This window comes from Melospiza georgiana, chromosome 1 (assembly GCF_028018845.1).
Source record: "Melospiza georgiana isolate bMelGeo1 chromosome 1, bMelGeo1.pri, whole genome shotgun sequence".
Taxonomy (NCBI): Eukaryota; Metazoa; Chordata; class Aves; order Passeriformes; family Passerellidae; genus Melospiza; species Melospiza georgiana.
Window position 1 is genome coordinate 112,010,268 of NC_080430.1, and position 19,144 is coordinate 112,029,411.

The 19,144-nt window shown below is 37.6% G+C and overlaps 1 protein-coding gene across 4 annotated transcripts in view; it reads left to right on the forward strand.

Moving 5' to 3' along the window:
* ASXL3 (ASXL transcriptional regulator 3) overlaps positions 1-19,144 on the forward strand; it is a 122,377-nt gene that overhangs the window by 97,189 nt on the left and 6,044 nt on the right. For 3 of the 4 annotated variants that reach the window (XM_058018268.1, XM_058018261.1, XM_058018277.1), the window contains 3 exons: positions 10,191-10,287; positions 10,761-10,866; positions 16,550-18,488. In XM_058018268.1, the coding sequence (XP_057874251.1) occupies positions 10,191-10,287; positions 10,761-10,866; positions 16,550-18,488 (2,142 nt within the window). Of the gene's footprint in view, positions 1-7,514; positions 7,572-10,190; positions 10,288-10,760; positions 10,867-16,549; positions 18,489-19,144 lie in introns of those variants that run through there. The other variant, XM_058018286.1, reaches the window with a different exon arrangement.

Sequence of the window (19,144 nt, forward strand, 5' to 3'; positions counted from 1 at the left end):
ACAATAGACAACTAACCCATGAAGTGTTTTGCATACTAAAAGTTAGTATTGATTGCTGCCACAGTTCAACTGATATAAATAGAAGATGATGGATGCACATATATGAGTAATAGCCACAGTTATATCAAAGAGACTGAAATATTTATGGATGTTAAAATTTCCTTTTTCAGTCTTATGCCAGCTAAACTAAATAGAAATAAAAAACTTTTATTTGACAGCTTTCCTAGTAACTGGCTATTATGTGGTCTTTCACAGGCTTTATCTACATGATCTGTTCCTTACAATTATCAAGGTTAGTTCAACCTCTGCTTTGATCTGATATTTGTTACCATATGGTACCACTCAGATATGACTAAATGCTGAAAAATACAACATCTTTGCTTAGCGCTGAGTAGAGTAGCAGAAACATTACCATCAGAAATGCAGCCATTGTTTAACAGAACTTGCATATTTTTTGTGACAGCTACAGCTGCTTTTCCTTTTGACCCAAGTGTATTCACACTCGTTCTCTATTATAGACTTGCCAACTGTTAGAGCATCCTTTTAGTTTGGTCCCATTTATCACAATCTCTTTTGAATAGTAGTTGTATAAGTGGAAAAATGACTTTTAGATAGGTAATGGCATACTCGAACAGTCAGCAGTATTCTATAGGAAATGGAGAAAGTTACTCAATTATTTTCTTACTAAAAATACATGCAAGTTCACTTTAAAGTATTTTGCAGATGGATAGAAGTTAAGTTTTATAATTGCCGTGTATTATTTAACAAGGAGAGCTCTAGCTGTGGATAACTCCTTGACATAATTGGTTCCCAGGTCATTAGCCAAAGTAGTGAACAGGATAATGATTGTTTTGTATTCTTGTAAAGAATTTAGGCTTTTATAAGTGCAAGCAGATCTTGTTAGTTTCTGAAGAATGTGTCAGTCAGAACATGAGCAGTCCAGAGACTAACAGGAGCACACATAGTAATAAGTTCTGTTTTACTTTGTAGTACCTCATGCTAAAATATCAGCATGGACAAAGTTTATGGCTTTGCAATACTAGTCTCTGCAGCCATTCAGTATTTCCCAATGAGAATTTCTGTCTTTTGGGCTTAATGAGAAATCTCCTCCACAGGGTTGTCACACTCAGCCTCAAGGGAGAAGGTATCTACCTTGACTTTTAACATGGCTCAAGCTATCAACTGCTAGTAAAAAAGTTGTTGATGAATAAGTAAGGGTCCTTCCAGCCATCATGAAGCATAACTGGTAACAGATACAATGAGTTTGTGTTTGAGAATGATGATTCCAGAAACTGAGTGTAGTCTAAGGTTTTAATTGTATGCAGGCAAGCTAAGCCATTGTCTTATGAGATCACAGTGCTTCCAAAGGTCACTCTGTCCAAGTGAGGGGCTCTTTCAGATACAAATCATGGGCTGTTATGTTAGACTGCATAGAGTGAATCACTAGAAGGGCATGAAGAGGTTAGAAGCCTGGAAGCTAGAATACAAGAACTGACTCTTGAGCACCTTCCTTTGAAATTGGAGGTTGACAACTGGTCAGAAGTTAAGTATCTGCAAGAACACTTTTAGATTTTTTTTAATGATATTGTAATAGATGGCAATTTGTTACACCATCTTGACATAGAAAACATGGCAAAAAAGGAAAATTTATCTCATCTTCTTTACACTAAGGCAAAATCAACATCTGCTTTTCTTTTATATTGGCTGAAACTTTTTCTGACTGTTCAGTGGTGGATAATTCACAGCCTCTCCCAAGGAAATCTAGTGCTTCATTGTTTTCACTGATAGAAAGCTTTTTCCTCAGGGTCTGGTCTGAATCTCTCTTGTTGTAATTCTGACTGATACTCTTTGCTCTTTTTGGCATGTACATGTAGAGTGTGGAGATTGCTGTGTTCCTGTTTCTTTTTCTTGAGAAAAAGCCCATAATAATGCAGTCTTTGTAGACCTAGGGCCTTAAGTCTGTTCTTAGCCTCATTTATCTCCTTTGCATTTTCTATGGTTTCTGAGTTGCATCAGTCAGAATTTAATGTATTGCTGCAGTTGAGCTGGTAACACCAAGGAAAGCAAAACTAATTTCTCTGCTTTTGCACAGTACTCCTGTTTCTAACTTAGAGTTGTGCTCACCTTCTTTGCAGTTGCAAGGTCGACTTATATTCAGTTTGTGAACAATTCATCAATACAAGTACTCTTTTAAAGAACCATTGCATAGACACTTAATTTCCTCATTTTGCATTTCTCTAGTTCTGTGTTATACAAGTGTCAAACTTTGCATTTGCCACTATTGCAATGCCCTGCTTATCCCTGTTGTTTCCAAAGTAATTCACAAAACCATCAAAAGAATTCTGATGCTCTCTGTACATGCTCTCTGACTGATAGTATTTTCAAATTACTTCCATCTTTTTATCATGCCTCTGAATACACAGACTCCCAGTTGATAATAAATAAACAATAGTTCCCTAAGTAGAGTTCTGAGTAGTTCTTTGGTGACCTAATTGCAATTTATATATCCTGGCATTGCTTGAGAAAATGTTAAGCAACACTGCATTGTTATGATCAAGATACACAACTTGTGCATCTTTTCTTCTATCACAAGGCCATTTATTCTGTCAGAGAGAAAATAGACTGATCTGAGGTAACCTTCTCTTGACAAATCTACATTGGCTGAAGCTCAACTCTTGGTTAATTTTCAGGCAGTTGTGTATGGTGTGATATTTACGTGGGTTAGTGATGGGCTTGGCAGTGCTGGGTTAATGGTTGGACTCAATGGTGTTACAGGTGTTTTCCAACCTAAGTGATCCAATGATTCTATCTTGTGCTTTAACCATTGCACGTATTTTCCAAAGCATGAAGACAGAGGGAAGAAGCAAGGTATTTAAACACAGGTTTCTTGGGTCAGCTGAGAGGTTAACACCTAACTTAATCAAAATGTTTAAAGTGCCATAGATTCTGGGTTGTGTCTGCTCAGAATGTGTCCACATCAGTATCTTAGGGCAGCCTAGAGTATCACAAAAAATAATGGATTGTCTGTTCATAGGCCATGGAGTTCTGAAGCTGGCTAAGTCTGTAAGTCCTCATCTCTTCCTATTCCCTTCTTTAGACAGAGGTGATACATATATGCTATATATGTATAACTAGCATGTATAAGTTTGTATTTGTACTCATCATTTCTTCAAAATTTGTATTTTAACAGTTCGGAAGTAGATTCCTATCTGGACATTTAACAGGCTACACTATCAAGCCCACATCATTTGAATGCATTTAAGTAATATTTGTTGAACTCCTTGCCTGTTCAAGATCAGTTCTGACTCTTTTGCTTTTTGTTGCTGGTGTTAATTGTATTAAGCACCTCAACCCAGTAGATTTGTGGTAAAGGTTCATGCAAAGAAAGAGGAAGTTTTAACATTAGCCTTGTCTCTGTATTCCTCTAGTATTCCCCAGTGTTGCACAGTGTACTTTTTCTTTCATCCTCTTCTTGCCTTTAATGTACTTACACAATTATTTCTTCTGGAGTTTGATGTGTCCCTTTCCAACTGTGTCTAATTTTGGCCCATTATACCATGTTCTGCTGTGGTATTCTTCCCTAGTAAGTTGACCTCGTTTCCATTCTCTGCATGCTGTGAGATCAACAGTGAGATCCTAACTAAGACAATGTGGTCTTATTGTACAATCCCCATTACTCCTTTGCAGGAGGCTTTGCACTCCATGTGGTCAGCATTGTTTATTTAAAGAACTGCGTCAGTTTTTTTTTTAACTCCTTTTTCACTGGCACCATGTTCTTCAGGATTCTTCCAACTAATTCTGCATTTAGGGAAGAATGCCTACTTAAATCATATTTTTAAAATTCTTTTGTCATTTCCTTCTTTTCTTCTTTTTTCACAAACAAGCCTAATCTTTTATATTACTATCATTCATGAATTATCAGATAATCATTTTGCCACTTAAGTCAAAAATGTCAATTGTCAGCTAAATCTTCCAAGTCCTCCTACATACCATTTGCAGTTCTTGCACTAGTGTTCAACCATCAAAGACTGAAATAAATGTACCACTTCCATCATATTATCCTCTTCTTTAACCCCTCATTTTATACATAAATTTATTTTGGTAGTGGATAACAGAACAGGATTTATTTGAATTTGATTTGCCCATCATATTGGGCTGTGTATATAAATATAGCATTCAAATTCTGAAGAATCAAGCAGGTCTGTCTATAGAGCATGTTTCTTTTCTCCACAAGGGATGTTTGAAATCACTGTTTACCTATTTCCATATTGCCAAACTTTCTTGGGGCATCCCATGTGTTGAAGATGACAAAGCCATTCTGCCTTTAGCATCTATTAAACTACCACTTCATTATCAGTATATGTCTATCACTGCTGATAAAAATATCAACAGATCCCTAGGTTCTGATGAATCCTACAGCCTCCTTGTCACTTCTGATCCATTCAGTCTGATGTCTGGATATATTCTTAAGGTAAAGGTGGTGGGACATCATAAACAGTGAAAATTGTAGTTTTTGCACATGTCATACCTACCAACACCTTCCTGAGGCTCATCACACAGTCTCTGTTGTCCTCATTCCCTCATTTCAGATGTAGGTCAAGTCAATACTTGAGCATAAAGCTCTGCAACATGTCTGCCTTCAGACAGAATGTCAGTCACTAAAATTGCTGTATCTTCAGATGCTCCATCTGCACTGTACAATAATCACAGGTCAGTGAAATGCTGGTGCCCAGTGCTAGAGAATCAAATTTGTTACAAATTCATGTTACAAAACAGCAGTGGTGTCTCTTTGCACACATAAATGAAATGTTATGTTTCCTGTGTGTGATATAAATGCTCCTAAATTTTTCATTTGTAATATTTTAGAATCTTTAATGCAAAAGTATCAAAATGTATTTTCTCATATCTTCCATCTTTTGTAGATACCTTTGGGAAAGTATGTGAATTATGGGATTGTTCCCCCAGATAAAATATAGAGTTAGTAGCAATTTTTAGAAAGGGTATAAAAAATGAATGGTACTGGACCCCTCATTTAGATGAATCTTCACTTCCTTTGCTGATTTTTTGATTGCTTTTGTATTTGTATTTTTGGTTGGTTAGTTTTGGTTTTCTTTGGTATATTTGTTGTAAGGCTGAGAGAATTGGGATGACTGGGCCTGTGAAAAAGATGGGGGAAAACTTTTTTGCAGAGCCTGTTGCTGTGGGACTGAGGGGTAATGGTTTTAAACTGGAGGAGGGTTGATTTGGATTAGATATAAAGAAGAAAGGTTTTTATGAAGAAAGCTGGAAGAGGTTGCCCCTGGAGGTGGTAGGTGCCTCATGCTGGAAACTTTCAGCAGTCAGAAACTTTCAGAGTCAGTTTGGATGAGGCTCTGAGACACCTGATGGTGAATGTGTCCCTCTGATAGTTCACTGGGTCCCTGCTTATTGCAGAGGGGTTGGACTAGATTACCTCTAAAAGGTTCCTTCCAACTCAAACTATTTTATGATTCTAGTCAAATGGCATGATATTAACACATAAGCTTCCATGTTAGAAACATGGTATACTACACAAGAACTGTATACAGTGGATCATTGGAAATTTTATAAATACATTAGGAGAATCTTGAGTCATTTGAAAGAGATATAGAAGCAATAGATTGACTAATTCCTTGTCTTTCTAGCCAAAATCAGATAACCTACCAGTATACACTTATGCAGTAATTGCTGTATACTTACTAAACACCAATGTGCATCTTCAGGTTGAGCTAAAAAAAACAACCCCTGCCTTATCTTCAGAAGAGAATTTTCAGTGGAACTTGGAGGAAAATAATTGAAGTAGTTGTTCTAGAAAGGTTATTCAGTTTGTTCTGATAAGAGTGTTTGACATCTGCTTTGTAATGCAAATTGATGCTGGGTTTTAAAATATATGTTTTGGGGTTGCGTGGTTTTTTGTTTGCTTTCAATAAAATGAGGAACTTTCAAAAGCCATTGTGAATTCAGCACGAACGTATTAATTAGAAAACATAATTCTAGCATTGTGCTTAATCAGAAAAACCCAGAAATTTAAAGCCCAACAGAATGAAACATGAATTTTCCAAGAAATGTTTGTTGTTCCAGCTCATTAACACACTGTCTCTGTTGGACAGCATTTTTTAAATACCATAAAAATTAACAGTGTATTTAAGAACTGCTTTATTGGCATGTTTCTCCAAATTCTAATTTAAAGCTGGTGGTTAATTGTGCTGTCTCTATCATCAGGGCTTAGAGAAGTGAATACACTCCATGGTTTCAAAATTTCCACTTTAACTTGTTTGATTCAGGTGAAAATGCATTCTCCAAGTGAAGTACGAAAATATTTCAGTGGAGGTTGTTAGCTAACATTATAAAAGGATGACCTCTTAGTCCTTCAAAGTTTAACAGAGCATAAAAGATGTTAGCCTGAATTCACATTACTAGGGTATTGACAAAAAGCATAAAACATCTTTTTTAGTTTTGTTGTTTCTGAGGGACTTCTTCAAAACAACTAGACATAAAATTACTTGGGTTTTGTCTGTTCCAACTTGTTCAAACTGTTTTTCACTGTGTAGAAATCTTTAAATGAACTGAAAATGGCTAAATTATTGAACTTTTTGTTAACTTAGTTTGGGTGGCGGTATCTGCTGTCTGCATAGTGCTTTATTCTTTCTATAACATTTCCAAAATTTCTGTTTCATTTGCTTTATCTCTTTGGCCATTATGAGTTTCTTTAACATTTTTGTCCTCATCCTTTTCTCTTTGAGCTTTTTCTGGTTGAATAAATCCTTCCTGTTCCGTTCTCAGCAAATATTTTCTTTGATCTCAAATTCCTAAGCAAGTTGGGTGAAGTCACTGGGGCTGCACAACTCTTTATTTCTTCCATTTTTGATATTAGTGTCCATATGTGTACCAAGTCTAGATAATATCTACTTTCATACTCTCTACAATATTTAAGCCTGATTCTTTCCTGTCATGTTAAAATAGATCATTGTAATCTTCTCCTCTAATTAATTTGTGCGTTTCCACGTTCTGTATCATTAGATGTTCCTGTGTTTGGATTTTGGTTGTTCTAGCTACATAAATCTTCCATGAATTATGTAGACCTGTGAACACAGGTCTCTGGAAAGGCCCTTCTCTGCCAGTTAGTCAGAGGCAATGACTACCATGCAGTCAGTCAGTGACTTCATGTTTAGTTTGTTGTTCTTACATTTCTTAACCTAAGCATCTTACACATCATCTTTTCAGTCTTGTGGACATAGTGCCCCAATATTTGTAAGCTGCTGCTGTTCATGCCTAAAGTGGTCAGCAAAGTGTGCATCTGGTTTTTTATACAGTTTACAAATGGACTGTTATTCTATTGTTAGTTGACCGATAATAATTTCTCTTAGGTAATCAACATAATTCTCCCTTTTTGCTATTCTTTTGGGAGTTTGTTTCCCCTTCCTTTTTTTCTTTTACAGACACTTACTACTTGGCATTTTTTCTGGTCCACAAGAACTAACGACCTTTACCCATGACCTTGCTAACACTTCCTCCTTTCTGTTCTGAGGTTCCAGCCTGTGCTTTTTTCTCAGGTGAACTAGATCACATTTGAATTTGTTTGGACCTTTTCCTAGCATTTAGCTTGGAATTCACAGTTTCTTTTTGAAACTTTGTTAGGAAATTCTTACCCAGAAACTTGGCACTTTTTTTTCTGAAGTATATTAGCCAACAAAAATAAAAGGTGGGGTAACTCTTCCTGCAAAGCTTGATTTTCTCCTGTCCTTACAACAACAGGGTTGCAATGAAGCTAATACTGTTCTTCTTGTATTCACATGGTGATATAACTTGGCAGTCTTTATAATGCTCTTCATTTATGCAGTCTGGTGAAATAGCTCAATCACACTTGGCTGCAGTTTCAAATTATGTTTAATGCAATCTGATAGTGGATTGCTGCTGACAAGTGGCAATCTCTTTCCACCTATTGTCGTACATTTCAGTTTTGCATGAAATCTAATAGAGGTGTGACCTTAGAATAAGTTGGATAATTTTGCTCATTTAACAGAAAGTTATTGTCCACAAATCATTACTTTCCTATGAGATCTTTTCATGTGGCTGATTATATGGCTACACTGTTTGTCATCAGTTGAGCCATGGAGTTTCAGGAGGCCCATACCTTTGAGCCTGCAGTTAAATGTGGTTAAATATTATTAGAATTTAATATCTGTATGACTATTTTTTGCAAAACACTTCCAGGCTTAGAGAAAAAAATCTTGAATTTAATGAAGATTGGAGTAGAAAATATATTGGCAAGTGAGTGTTTCCATTTCATCTCCTTTTATGTTGAAACTTAAGGTAGCTTCAGCACCATTCTTAGAGGAACAAAGCGTTGTTTGTTTAGTAAGTTGTGATTCTTTTCTTTGTGACATTGCATCTCACCTTTCTAGAAAATTGTGTAAGTGCTGGTTTTGACCCTATGCTGGTTTGTTTGTTCAGGTGCAAGAGGGACTGGTATTTAAAAATCCCTGTTTAATATATTAATTGTGCAATTTAAGTATTTCTGGCAAAATTCATTTGTGCAGGAAGAGGATAAAGTGTCATAGTAGTTTGATTTATACAATAAGTACACGCTCTTTATCACCTTTCTCACCTCACTGGTTTTATTATCTTGGTCCTTCTGCTGCATGTTTCACTGTATCTTTCAGTTTTCCTCTAGTTTCAGCATTAGTCATAGACTACCTGTAATTAATATGCATGTGTTCCATAACCCACATCATGAGATGTATAGAAACCTTACATATCCAACCCACTTAAACCCAACTTCTGTGACATGTTGGCAAAACAATGCCATGTAGCAGGAAAGCACAGGCAGCAGTTCTGTAAGTTCATATCCTGTGAGGAACTCTGTACCACACACATATTATTTCCTTACTATAATCAAATGCCTTTAGCAATGCCTGTTTTTCAGAGTCCATGCTAGTTGCTATTTCTCTGATTACTACTTAACATCTTTCTGGTTTACTTCTCTGAGATAATTGTGGGACAGGATGTCAGCTAGGCTATGAGTAAATTATCAAAGACTTCTTGAAATAGGACCTCTATTATTAGTGAAATATAGAGCTCCATGAGGTAACTGCATCGAAATATCATTCAATGTTTCTGGTATGCCTATGTCTTTCTGGCTCTTGTTTGAAACAGGCACTGAGAACTAGGGGATATTACTTAGCTAAATCATCTGCTAATATGCTGGAAAATGTGTTGGATTTCACTGCTAGATTAGTAATAGTGTTGTCAAACATTTATCTCTTACTTACCTGGAAGGATGTGAAATAGTGAGAGTGCTTGTTCTACCAACATTACCTCTGCTGCTGTTTCCTTTCTTTTTAATTTGCTACTTTTTGTACTGTCTATTTATTATGCTAAAGGTGATACCCACTGCTAATTTGTTTCATATAATTACTTTTTTCAATTATAATTCTTTTGGAAACAGAAATATCCTCACAAGCCTGAAAATATACACTAAGTTTTTTGGTAAAAGACAGCTCAACAGTCAGATTGCTTTTAAAAATTATTGCAGAAAATATTGTGATTAAGACTTTTAATGTTGTCTGATCACTGCATATTTGACATATGTAGAAAACACAAATAATTCTAATGTTCTTTCACAGATTTCACTTTTGATGCCTATAAAATTATGCGTAGAGCTGTTTTCAGTTTCAGTTATGAGTTTATATCAGTTCTTTTGTTAAGAAATGCCTGCCATCCACTCTTTGGCCAATACAGCTTATTAGCTAACACGAGTATTAGGTTTATTTAGAAACACCGAAGTTACTGTCTTCATTGCATTTAATTAATTTGTTTTGCACCATATTATAGGCAGATGCACAAGTACAATAATGATCTTGATTTTTGATTGCGTACAATGCCTCTAGACATAGTCTCAAGACAGGGCTGTGATTAAAGCACATCAATCAGTTGCAAACTGAGTTATCATCAGTAACACTTATGACTGAAGAGAGCACATTGATGCTGGATTGGTTCACTCCCATTTACAGTAACGACTAGCATGAAAATGCTGTTTTAGTAGTAGTCATTTTGTGTTCTTCCCACTGCCTACACTTCCCCCATTTCCCCTAATTGAAACTGTGTTTTGATGTGATCTTAGCTGGCGCTGTTTCTGACGCTGTCTTCTGCTACCACGGCTTATTTTCTAGATGGGGAGCGATGGAGTTTTGCGCCTCAGTAGCTCCGCTCTAAATAACGAGTTCTTCGCGTACGCGGCGCAAGGGTGGAAACAGCGGCTGGCAGAAGGTAACTCTCTGCTTGCTCTCAGGTCTGCCCGAGGTTAATTGTTTTTATGAAGAGTGTCTCTTTTTTCAACATTTGAGGAGTACTTTTAGAATAGAAACTGTAATAGACCAGTAATTCAGCAAAAGAGAAATTGCTGATTCCATTTTGAATTTAGAGTACATTTTTGCAGCTTGCTGTGGCAGCTTATTTTGACAGTTAAAAAAAACCCCAAGTATTTTCATCACTGTCAGCCTTGGAAACATGAATGCATGCAACTAAGCCCTGCCAATATACCCTTGAAATACTGATGGTATATGGTAAATTAAATCTTTCTATATCACTCTCCGTTTTGATTTTCATTAATTTCATTTGGCATTGTTGGATGATTGTATCAGAAATCACTGTATGTCATCTTTGTATTTACAATTTATAATTATCCATATTAAATTAATCCTTGACAACTTTTATTCAATATGTTAGTATTTGTTTTTTAGGAGAATTTACACCAGAAATGCAGTTGCGCATCAGACAAGAGATTGAAAAGGAAAAGAAAACAGAACCTTGGAAAGAAAAATTCTTTGAAAGGTTTTATGGTGAAAAGTAAGTACTGAAGCTAATAAAAGGATTTTTTTATATTTTCTTTTAGGAGGAAATGAAAATATAATTCTATGCTTCACATAGCACGGTCATATGCTGTAAAACTTAATAAAGCAGTTATCAAGAGCAGTCATTCCCCAATATAAGAAGTTGTGGGTAGAATTATAGTCGTGTGTCTGCACTTGCATTACAATTGCATTTTTAAAGAGTCATAAGTCATCCACAAAAATTCATTCCAAAGAGAGCTTAAGACACAAGCATGTGAATATTTTTTAATTATCTTTTAAAAGATAGCATTAGGGCAATTCCTCCCTCCTGCAAACTATAAATACAGCTTCTACAGTTGAGAAGACCAGTAGCAATATTTCCGTAATATGTTTTAATTTGTTTTATTTTTTCTAAGCTAGTTGCAGAGTTACTGAAATCAAATAGTTTTTGATTTTTTTACTGAGATGTCCCATTAGCATGAGAAGAATATATGACATAGAAAAAATGTTAGCTAGAGACAAATGAAAGTGACAATGACTAGTTTAATTTTAGAAATGAGATGGAAAGAATAAATAAACACTTTTAATTGACTAAAATTAAATATAGTATCACTCCAGGTGCACAACTGGGGTGAGTCAGCACAATTTCATTGATGATGATGCTGCAGCAATGGCATTCTTCAGCAGCTGAGGATTCAGTGTTTATCTTCATTTGTTTAAAAAAAAATTTAAGGAGATTCACATCTTCTTAAAATCCAAGAATTTTCCTTTTAGAAATTATTTTTAAAAGCTAATTCCTCAATACGTAGAATTATATCTCTGTTTTTAAAAATACTAAGAATTTATTAGAAAGTATAAACTAGCTATTTAACAATTACTGATTTTTTTCTTTTTATTTTTAAGTGTTTTTAATTATATCCCAGAACCACAGAGTGGTAAGGTTGGACGGGACCATAGTCGCTTATCTGGTCCAAGCTTCCTGCTCAAACAGGGTCATCTCAGAGCACATGGCAGAGGATTGTATTCAGGCAGTTTTCCAGTGAGAGAGACTCTACACTCTCTGGCCAATCTGTTCCAGTGCTCAATCACTGCATAGTGAAGTTCTTCCTCACATTCAGGTGGAATTTCCTGTGCCTCAGTTTCTGCCCATTGCCTGGGAAGGGCCTGACCCCATCCTCTTGACACTCTCCCTTTGGGCACTTAGAGAAATTGATGAGGTCTCCTTTCAGTTGCCTCTTCTCAAGGCTGAAAAAACCCAGCTCCCTCAGCCTGTCCTCATAAGAGAGATGCAACAGCCCCTCAATCATCTTTGTTGCCCTCCACTGGACCATCTCTAGAGGCTCCATGTCTCTCTTGTACCAAGGAGCCAGAACTGGATACAGCACTCCACCTGTGGCCTCACCCGGGCACAGCAGAGAGGCAGGAGCACCTCCCCAACCTGCTGGAATGCTCTTTGTAATGCTTCCAGAATACCCATGGCCATCTTGGCCCCAAGGGTGTTGCTGGCTCATGGACAGCTCATTGTCCACCAGGAACCCAGGTCCTTCTCTGCAGAGCTGCTTCCCAGTAGGTCAGCCCCAAGCCTGTGCTGGTGCCAGAGTTATTCCTCCCCAGATGCAGGACCCTGCCCATCTCTCCCACCTCTCAGGCTCCTTCTGAAGGGCTGCACAGGCTCTGGTGTATTGGCCACTCATCCCAGCTTTGTGCTGTCAGTGAACTTGCTGAGTCGCCGTCTACCCCTTCATCCAATTCATTGATGAGTAAGTTAAACAATATTGGGCCCAGTGTTGAACCTTGGGGGACACCACTAGTGATGGGCCTCCAAATATAGCCTGTGCCACTGATTACAACCTGCTGGGATTCAGTCAGTTCTCTATCTCACTTTGCTCAATCAAATGTATGTGTTACACTTAGCAGAAAAATTGTTCAATGGGAAGCATCATTACATAAGTTGTCTTAGTTTTGCTGTCAGATATTTTTCACTTAAGAAATCCAGGGCACAGGGAATCCTTCATATAATTGATTATCTTAAAGAGTAACTAAAATGTTTCTGTAGTAACAGTACTACTTCTCACAATCAGCTGTCTTGGACCATTGGAAATGTAGTGAAAATGAGGCAAGAAATGGACAGATCCATTTTAGTATTTTATTTTGTGCACCATTGCTAGATGCTTTTCCCCCAGTGTAATTTTTCTACAGCACCTTATCTTTACATATAATGAAAATTCTAGGCTCTAATGTGTCAGACTGTCTTATTGTAAAGTGCTTAATTTCTTAGTCAAGAGCTTTGAGACTTCAGTTTAGTCCAGATGTTGATCCTTTTAGTATCAAAAAATACTAGTTTGGTTTTCAGATAAAGAACATAATGGCTTTTCATTATGCATGTCAATAGAAGAGTTGGTGACTAACCTTTCATGGAGGAAGGGGCTGTGTAAGATCCTGTTATAGGGCCTTCCACAAGAAGTAGAAGTTTATTACCAGCAGTGCAGGAGTTCTTCAGTCAAAAATTGCTGTCACATGCACAGAGAATGATGCTCATAATTCTGCAGAGCCAGCAGTCCTGCTGTGCTGGCTGAATGCTGGATACCATGGTGCTTGGCAGATAATTGCTCAGTCTGTGATGATACATGTCATTTGGTTTCTTAGGTTTCTGACATCAACATTGTTATGCAAAATGTCATATTCCACATCATTTCCATTTTGACTGAAGTATTGAATCAGGTCCTCCCTGCCCTATCCCCTGCTTGCACTGTTTCACTTGCATTCTTCTGCTTGGCTGTCATGTAGTCAGATGTACTTTGCTCACTTACTGGTAGCTTTTACTGTAGATTCCACCTTGTGTTGGTTCATGGGGCAGTCCCGTGCCAGGACAAGAGCTGGACTCGGTGATCATGTGGATCCTTTTCAAGTCAGGATATGCTGCGGCTCTGTGATTCTCTTACCTTTTTTCACTTTGGTTTTTAAACTAGCTTTCAGTATGATTGGGCTGTGTTTCTTTTCAGCCATGTTGATTTGACTGAACTAGCAGAATTTGTAAGCTTCCCCGAGCTGTTTCTCACATTCACTATCTGCAAAATGAATCTGTCTTGCAGGCTAACTTGCACACTTTACAGAGTAGTATTTTTGCTCTGACTGAAGTGAATTTGATCTTCTAATATTCCATAAGTAAATTCAAGTTTCACCTTCTACTTAGGGAAGGACTATTAATAGATGCAGAATCTCTGTAAGCATTTTTATGCACTCCAGTTGATAGCAATCAAAGACTTTAGGGTGCCTTTTCCCTGTTGGCTCTCAGCATTGCATCTTTTGCTCTTTTCTGTACCCAGGCTGTTTATCGTGGCACTGTCAGTTGCAGTTTGTGTTTATCCATTTTTGTTCTTTTTCCACTTTCTCATATTTGTTCATTTTTCCCCTCTCTGACTTTTTTCAAAATACAAAATATTATTCTGCACTCATTTATTTAGGATCAGCTGATGCATTTTGCTAGAAATCCACATTCTTCTGGCTTGTTGCCCCAAGATGGCAAGGGTTATATCAAAGCTTTAATTTTGGGTAGACCTCCTCCAAATTTTATTGCTGATTTAATCCTTTTCTTACTTTGGTTCTTCCCGCCCCCCAACTACTATTTATCAAAGCACTAGGATATCAGCATTCATATATCCATGAGTAGCATTTTGGGGTTTTTTTACTGGATGACTGAGTGCCCTTACTTTACCAGTTGAATCCTGTCCTTAGCACTTTGATTGAAATCTGCTTGCTGCTGCACTCATATTTTTTGTGCCGTTTTGCAAACTTTGGGTGTCTTTTTCTCTAAGGGAAAAGACAGATCAGCTGTTTATTTTGCAATCTGAGATTGCTTTAAACATGCTGATCTTGAGCCTTCTTTAGAAAGCCTTTTTCTTCAGTTTCTTCTTCAACATAGTAGTATTTCCAATAATGAAAAAAATTATTAAGATTCAGTACGTGTTCTGCTGGCCTTAATCTGCTTTATCTTATTTCCCTTACAGTTCTTTATCTTCAATATGTTAGAAGAATGTGTGTATTTGTGTAGTGTCCACGTGACAGTTTCATTCACCTTTACCCTTCATTCCTTTGCTGATTTTCAATCCATGAAGATAACCATCAAGCAGTATCTTTTCATGATGTAAACCAGCTAGAGAAAATGGACCATTGATTAAGTTTTCAGTGATGGAGTGGATTTTTTTTTCCTTTCCCATTTTCCTGAGATAACTTTGTCTCCTTAACACAAGGAATTCTAGAGGAAGTTACTTACTCACCAAAAGCCTGCTAAACTTACAACCTGAACTTAAACCACGTGGGGAACTTATAGTTTATACAGAAGAAAGACACATCTTCTGAAATGCATTCAGTGTGGGAATTGTTAATTTGCTGCTCTGAATTGCTCTCTAGAGGATCCTTCCTCAGCATATTGATGGCAAAGGGAGACTTTGTTCATTATTAGTGTCTAGTTGTAGGCAATACTAATAATTAAGTGAGCTTTTTGGGATGCCAGTTCCAGGCTGGGTTGGTTTGGGGTTTTTTTCTTGGGTTTACAGCTCTCACTGTAATACATCTGTTCAGTGTTTTTAAAATGCACAGCCACAGATTTTGGTTTTTTATGTGTTCTGTACTTTCATCTGAATAGGGCTTTGTATCTCTGTATCCTCTGGCTACACACTGACAAGCAATTTTTGCTTCCATAGCTTCTGAATATCTTTTATGCTTGCTTGTTTCCATTTTCTGATTAAATGATAACAGAGATCTGTTTAGTAGATTAGAAGATCCTTAAGACCATGAAATTTCTTTTAAGGCCTCCCACCAAGCTTTTGTGTATTTTCTACTATTATGGAATTGCTGAGGCATAAAGTCTGCTTGGAAAATCTTCTTAAAGGTGCTGAGCGTCTGTACTCCCACTGGCCTTAGAAGGAAATGAGGATGTCAGAGCACATACATTTTTTAAAACAACCTTTTTTTTCATCTCTTGGTTTTAGTTCTGTTTTGGGGTTTTTTTTGATGTTTTAGTTCTGCTGAAGTAATAAAACTTTATTTAAGCTAGTATTTTCAGGATCAAAGATAAGAAAATCTTCAGAAGCACACATAGTATACATGGTTCCTTTGCACTTCATCCCTGAGAATGAATGCATAGATTGTAAATATGTATCTTTTAGCTCCTTAAGAATGTTAGACTTCTTTCATATTGTCAGCTATGTTGACCCTAAAAGCAAGTGAAGGAGGGGAAAAGCCCCGAGTTCCACCCCTTAAGGTAAACTGCTCCCACTAGGAGATGATGCAGTTGTGCATTTCTTCTGCAATGGATGCTGTACCAGTGTTGCAATATTGTGCTGGTATTTAAAAAAATAAAAACAAAACAAAACAAAACAAAAAAACAACAACAACCACCAAAAAAACAACAAACCCAAAAAAACCCACCAAAAACCAAAAACTGGAATGTAGACAGAGAGATTACTTATATTAAAAATATTCATGGTTTTTAACACTTCTAAGGAAATCTCAGTAGTTAGGTTTCCAAAATACATAAAACTGTATATAAATTAGTTACCTACCACTTAAGCGAGCCACTATTGTAAACTTGAAAATATGTATTTTTTGGAAATAAAAAATGTGGGTGACAAAGGTTAGCCTATTCCCTTATCCTTAATGTGATGGAAATACCTATTTTAATTTCTGCTTTTCTTTAGGTTGGGAATGTCAAGAGGAGAGTCAAAGAAGCTCACTGCAGTGCAGAACAATGATGAAGATGAAAGCAATTCTTTGTGCAGATCTTCTGGCACCCCTGGTCCTTCTAAGCAAGCAACCTTTGAGGATCAAGAGGAGAAAGGTGCTAAAGTTCAAGCTTTACCAGAGAGAGATTATAGTCCATCTCGTTGTAGTATGGAGCAGGTTCCTGTCAAGGATCTAACAGCAGATTCTGAGGATATACTGATACCTGAAGAATCAGTAATTCAGGAGGAAATTGCTGAAGAGGTCGAGACAAGTATTTGTGAATGCCAGGAGGAGAACCATAAGCCAGAGCATGAGTTTTCTGAGGAGTCTGTAAGTCCAGCTGGCACAAATGAGGAAACAGAGGCAGTACAGCTTGCAGACAGCACTGAGTCCTGTGTCATGATGAATGATGTAACTGATACTGCATCTCGCATTGAAATTAAAGTAGAGTTGAAGTCAGAATGCCCTCAGGAGGAGATGTCAGTTGTGATAGATCAGCTGGGGGATTGCATATCACCAGCACGATCAGCTTCATCCACAAACTCTGTCAGCGGTACAGCTGACAAGGATTCTGAGTCTGCAAAAGAGCTAATTGTGCCAGAAATGCAAAGTGCTGCTCTGGAAGGCTCCTTGTTCACTGGTGGAGGCATTGCAGTGGATATGGAGCTTCATAGTGACCCTGAGGAGCAGTTGTCTGAGAATGCTTGTATTTCTGAAACTTCCTTTTCCTCTGGAAGTCTAGAAGTTTGTATTGCCTCTCCTGGAGGAGACACTCAGTCGACTTCAGAGGAGCCCTGTACTCCAGCATCTCTTGAAACAGCTTGCTCATCTGAAGTGTCCAGTTCTGAAAATATTGAAGGTGATATTCAGCAGAAGGCCAGTGATGAAAACTTGAACACACCCTTAATGTCGGAAATCTCTCCGATGTCCACCTCACCTGTAACCTCAGAAGCATCTTTGATGTCAAATTTACCTTTAACATCAGAGGCATCACCAGCTTCTAATTTACCTTTAACATCAGAAACATCTCCAATGTCTGATTTGCCTTTAACATCAGAAACATCTTCAGTATCTTCTGTTCTTCTAACTTCTGAACCATTTGTGACAAATAGTTTGCCTCTTCCATCAGAGATATCTCCAGTCTCTAATTCCCCAAGCAGTGAAAGACTTATTCTGCAACAAAGGAAATCACCTTTGTTGGAAGACTCCCTTCCCACTCTGAAAGAAGAAAGCTCTGTCATTCCTAAGGTGGTTCAAGAAGAGAATCTTGTTCAGCCAAAACAACTTCAGAGTGCCCCTGAAAATATGAAAGTTGGTCCACTAACAATTTTACCTGATACTTCAGTATTGGAAGAGTCCCAAAGCAAAAACCTCGGTCATCAGCCATGTAAGACACATTCTGAAATTGAGAAATCCTACATTGCATCCATCCCAGAACACACTCCTCCAGAGGTGATCAAAAATAAAAATCACAGTGTTCAGCAAAGAGGTGACAAGAAAGGTACGCTCTTGCCCTCAGAGGTGTCTGTCTTATCAGAAGGATCACTTGGCAAAAATATCGAATTGCTTCCATCAAAGGCACACGATAAACTATATACCTCATCTCTAGAGAAAGCTACATTCTCTGAAGTGTGCAGAAGTAAGTCTCACAAGCTAACAGGCAGCACCCAAAGTCGTCTAGAGAGTTCACATCCTTCCAAGTCTTTAGAACCCACAAAATCACCAGAAGCAAGAAATGAAAGTAGAGACCCAGAGATCCCAAAGAGGAAAACAGCAGAACAGCACAGTTTTGGAACCTGTAAAGAGAAGAGAGCTAGGATAGATGATGATCTGCCTACTCGCAGTGCTTCCTCAACAAGTCCATCTGATAAAGAACAGCCGCCCAGAGAGGAGCCCCGAGTTCCACCCCTTAAGGTAAAGTAATGAATAAACAGGGTGGCTTGGAAACAAAATGTTTATTGTGTCCCTCTATGAACTGCATACAGGCGCAGTACATGGTATATTTTTGGGGGATGTATAAGGGTTGTTAGTACTGATGGTTTTGCTTTACTATTGCATTTCCACCATGCCAAATTACTTCTGGTACAGATATGTATACACTTGTTCAGTAGGGTTCTTTGCTAGAAGATTGATTTTGTTTGTGGCAGAGCTCTCCAGGATCCGTTGGTTTAATCCAATTCAAGATTTTCCCCACCACTCACATGCAGCACTTGTTTTTCTAATTTTGTGCTTGTTCCCATCTGTATTTTGTGCTTGTTCCCATCTGTGTTTTGTGCTTGTTCTTCTGTGGATGTCTTCTCTAGCAAGCATGACGAATAAACGTTATCATAACCATTACTTAGAAAAATAACCAGCACCTTTATCCAGCAAGAGAACCAAGAGCCAGAATAGTTGAAGATCCTTTTGCAAGCCCAAGGCTTGGGGTAGGCTGAAATATAATATTTCCCTGAAGAATTAACTGGAAACAGACCTATCAGGGGGAAGTATCTGATTTATGTATATATAGATACCTTTGTTAATGGCAAAGCAAAGGGCAAAAAAATACACCACCTAAGCAAGCACTTGTGTGT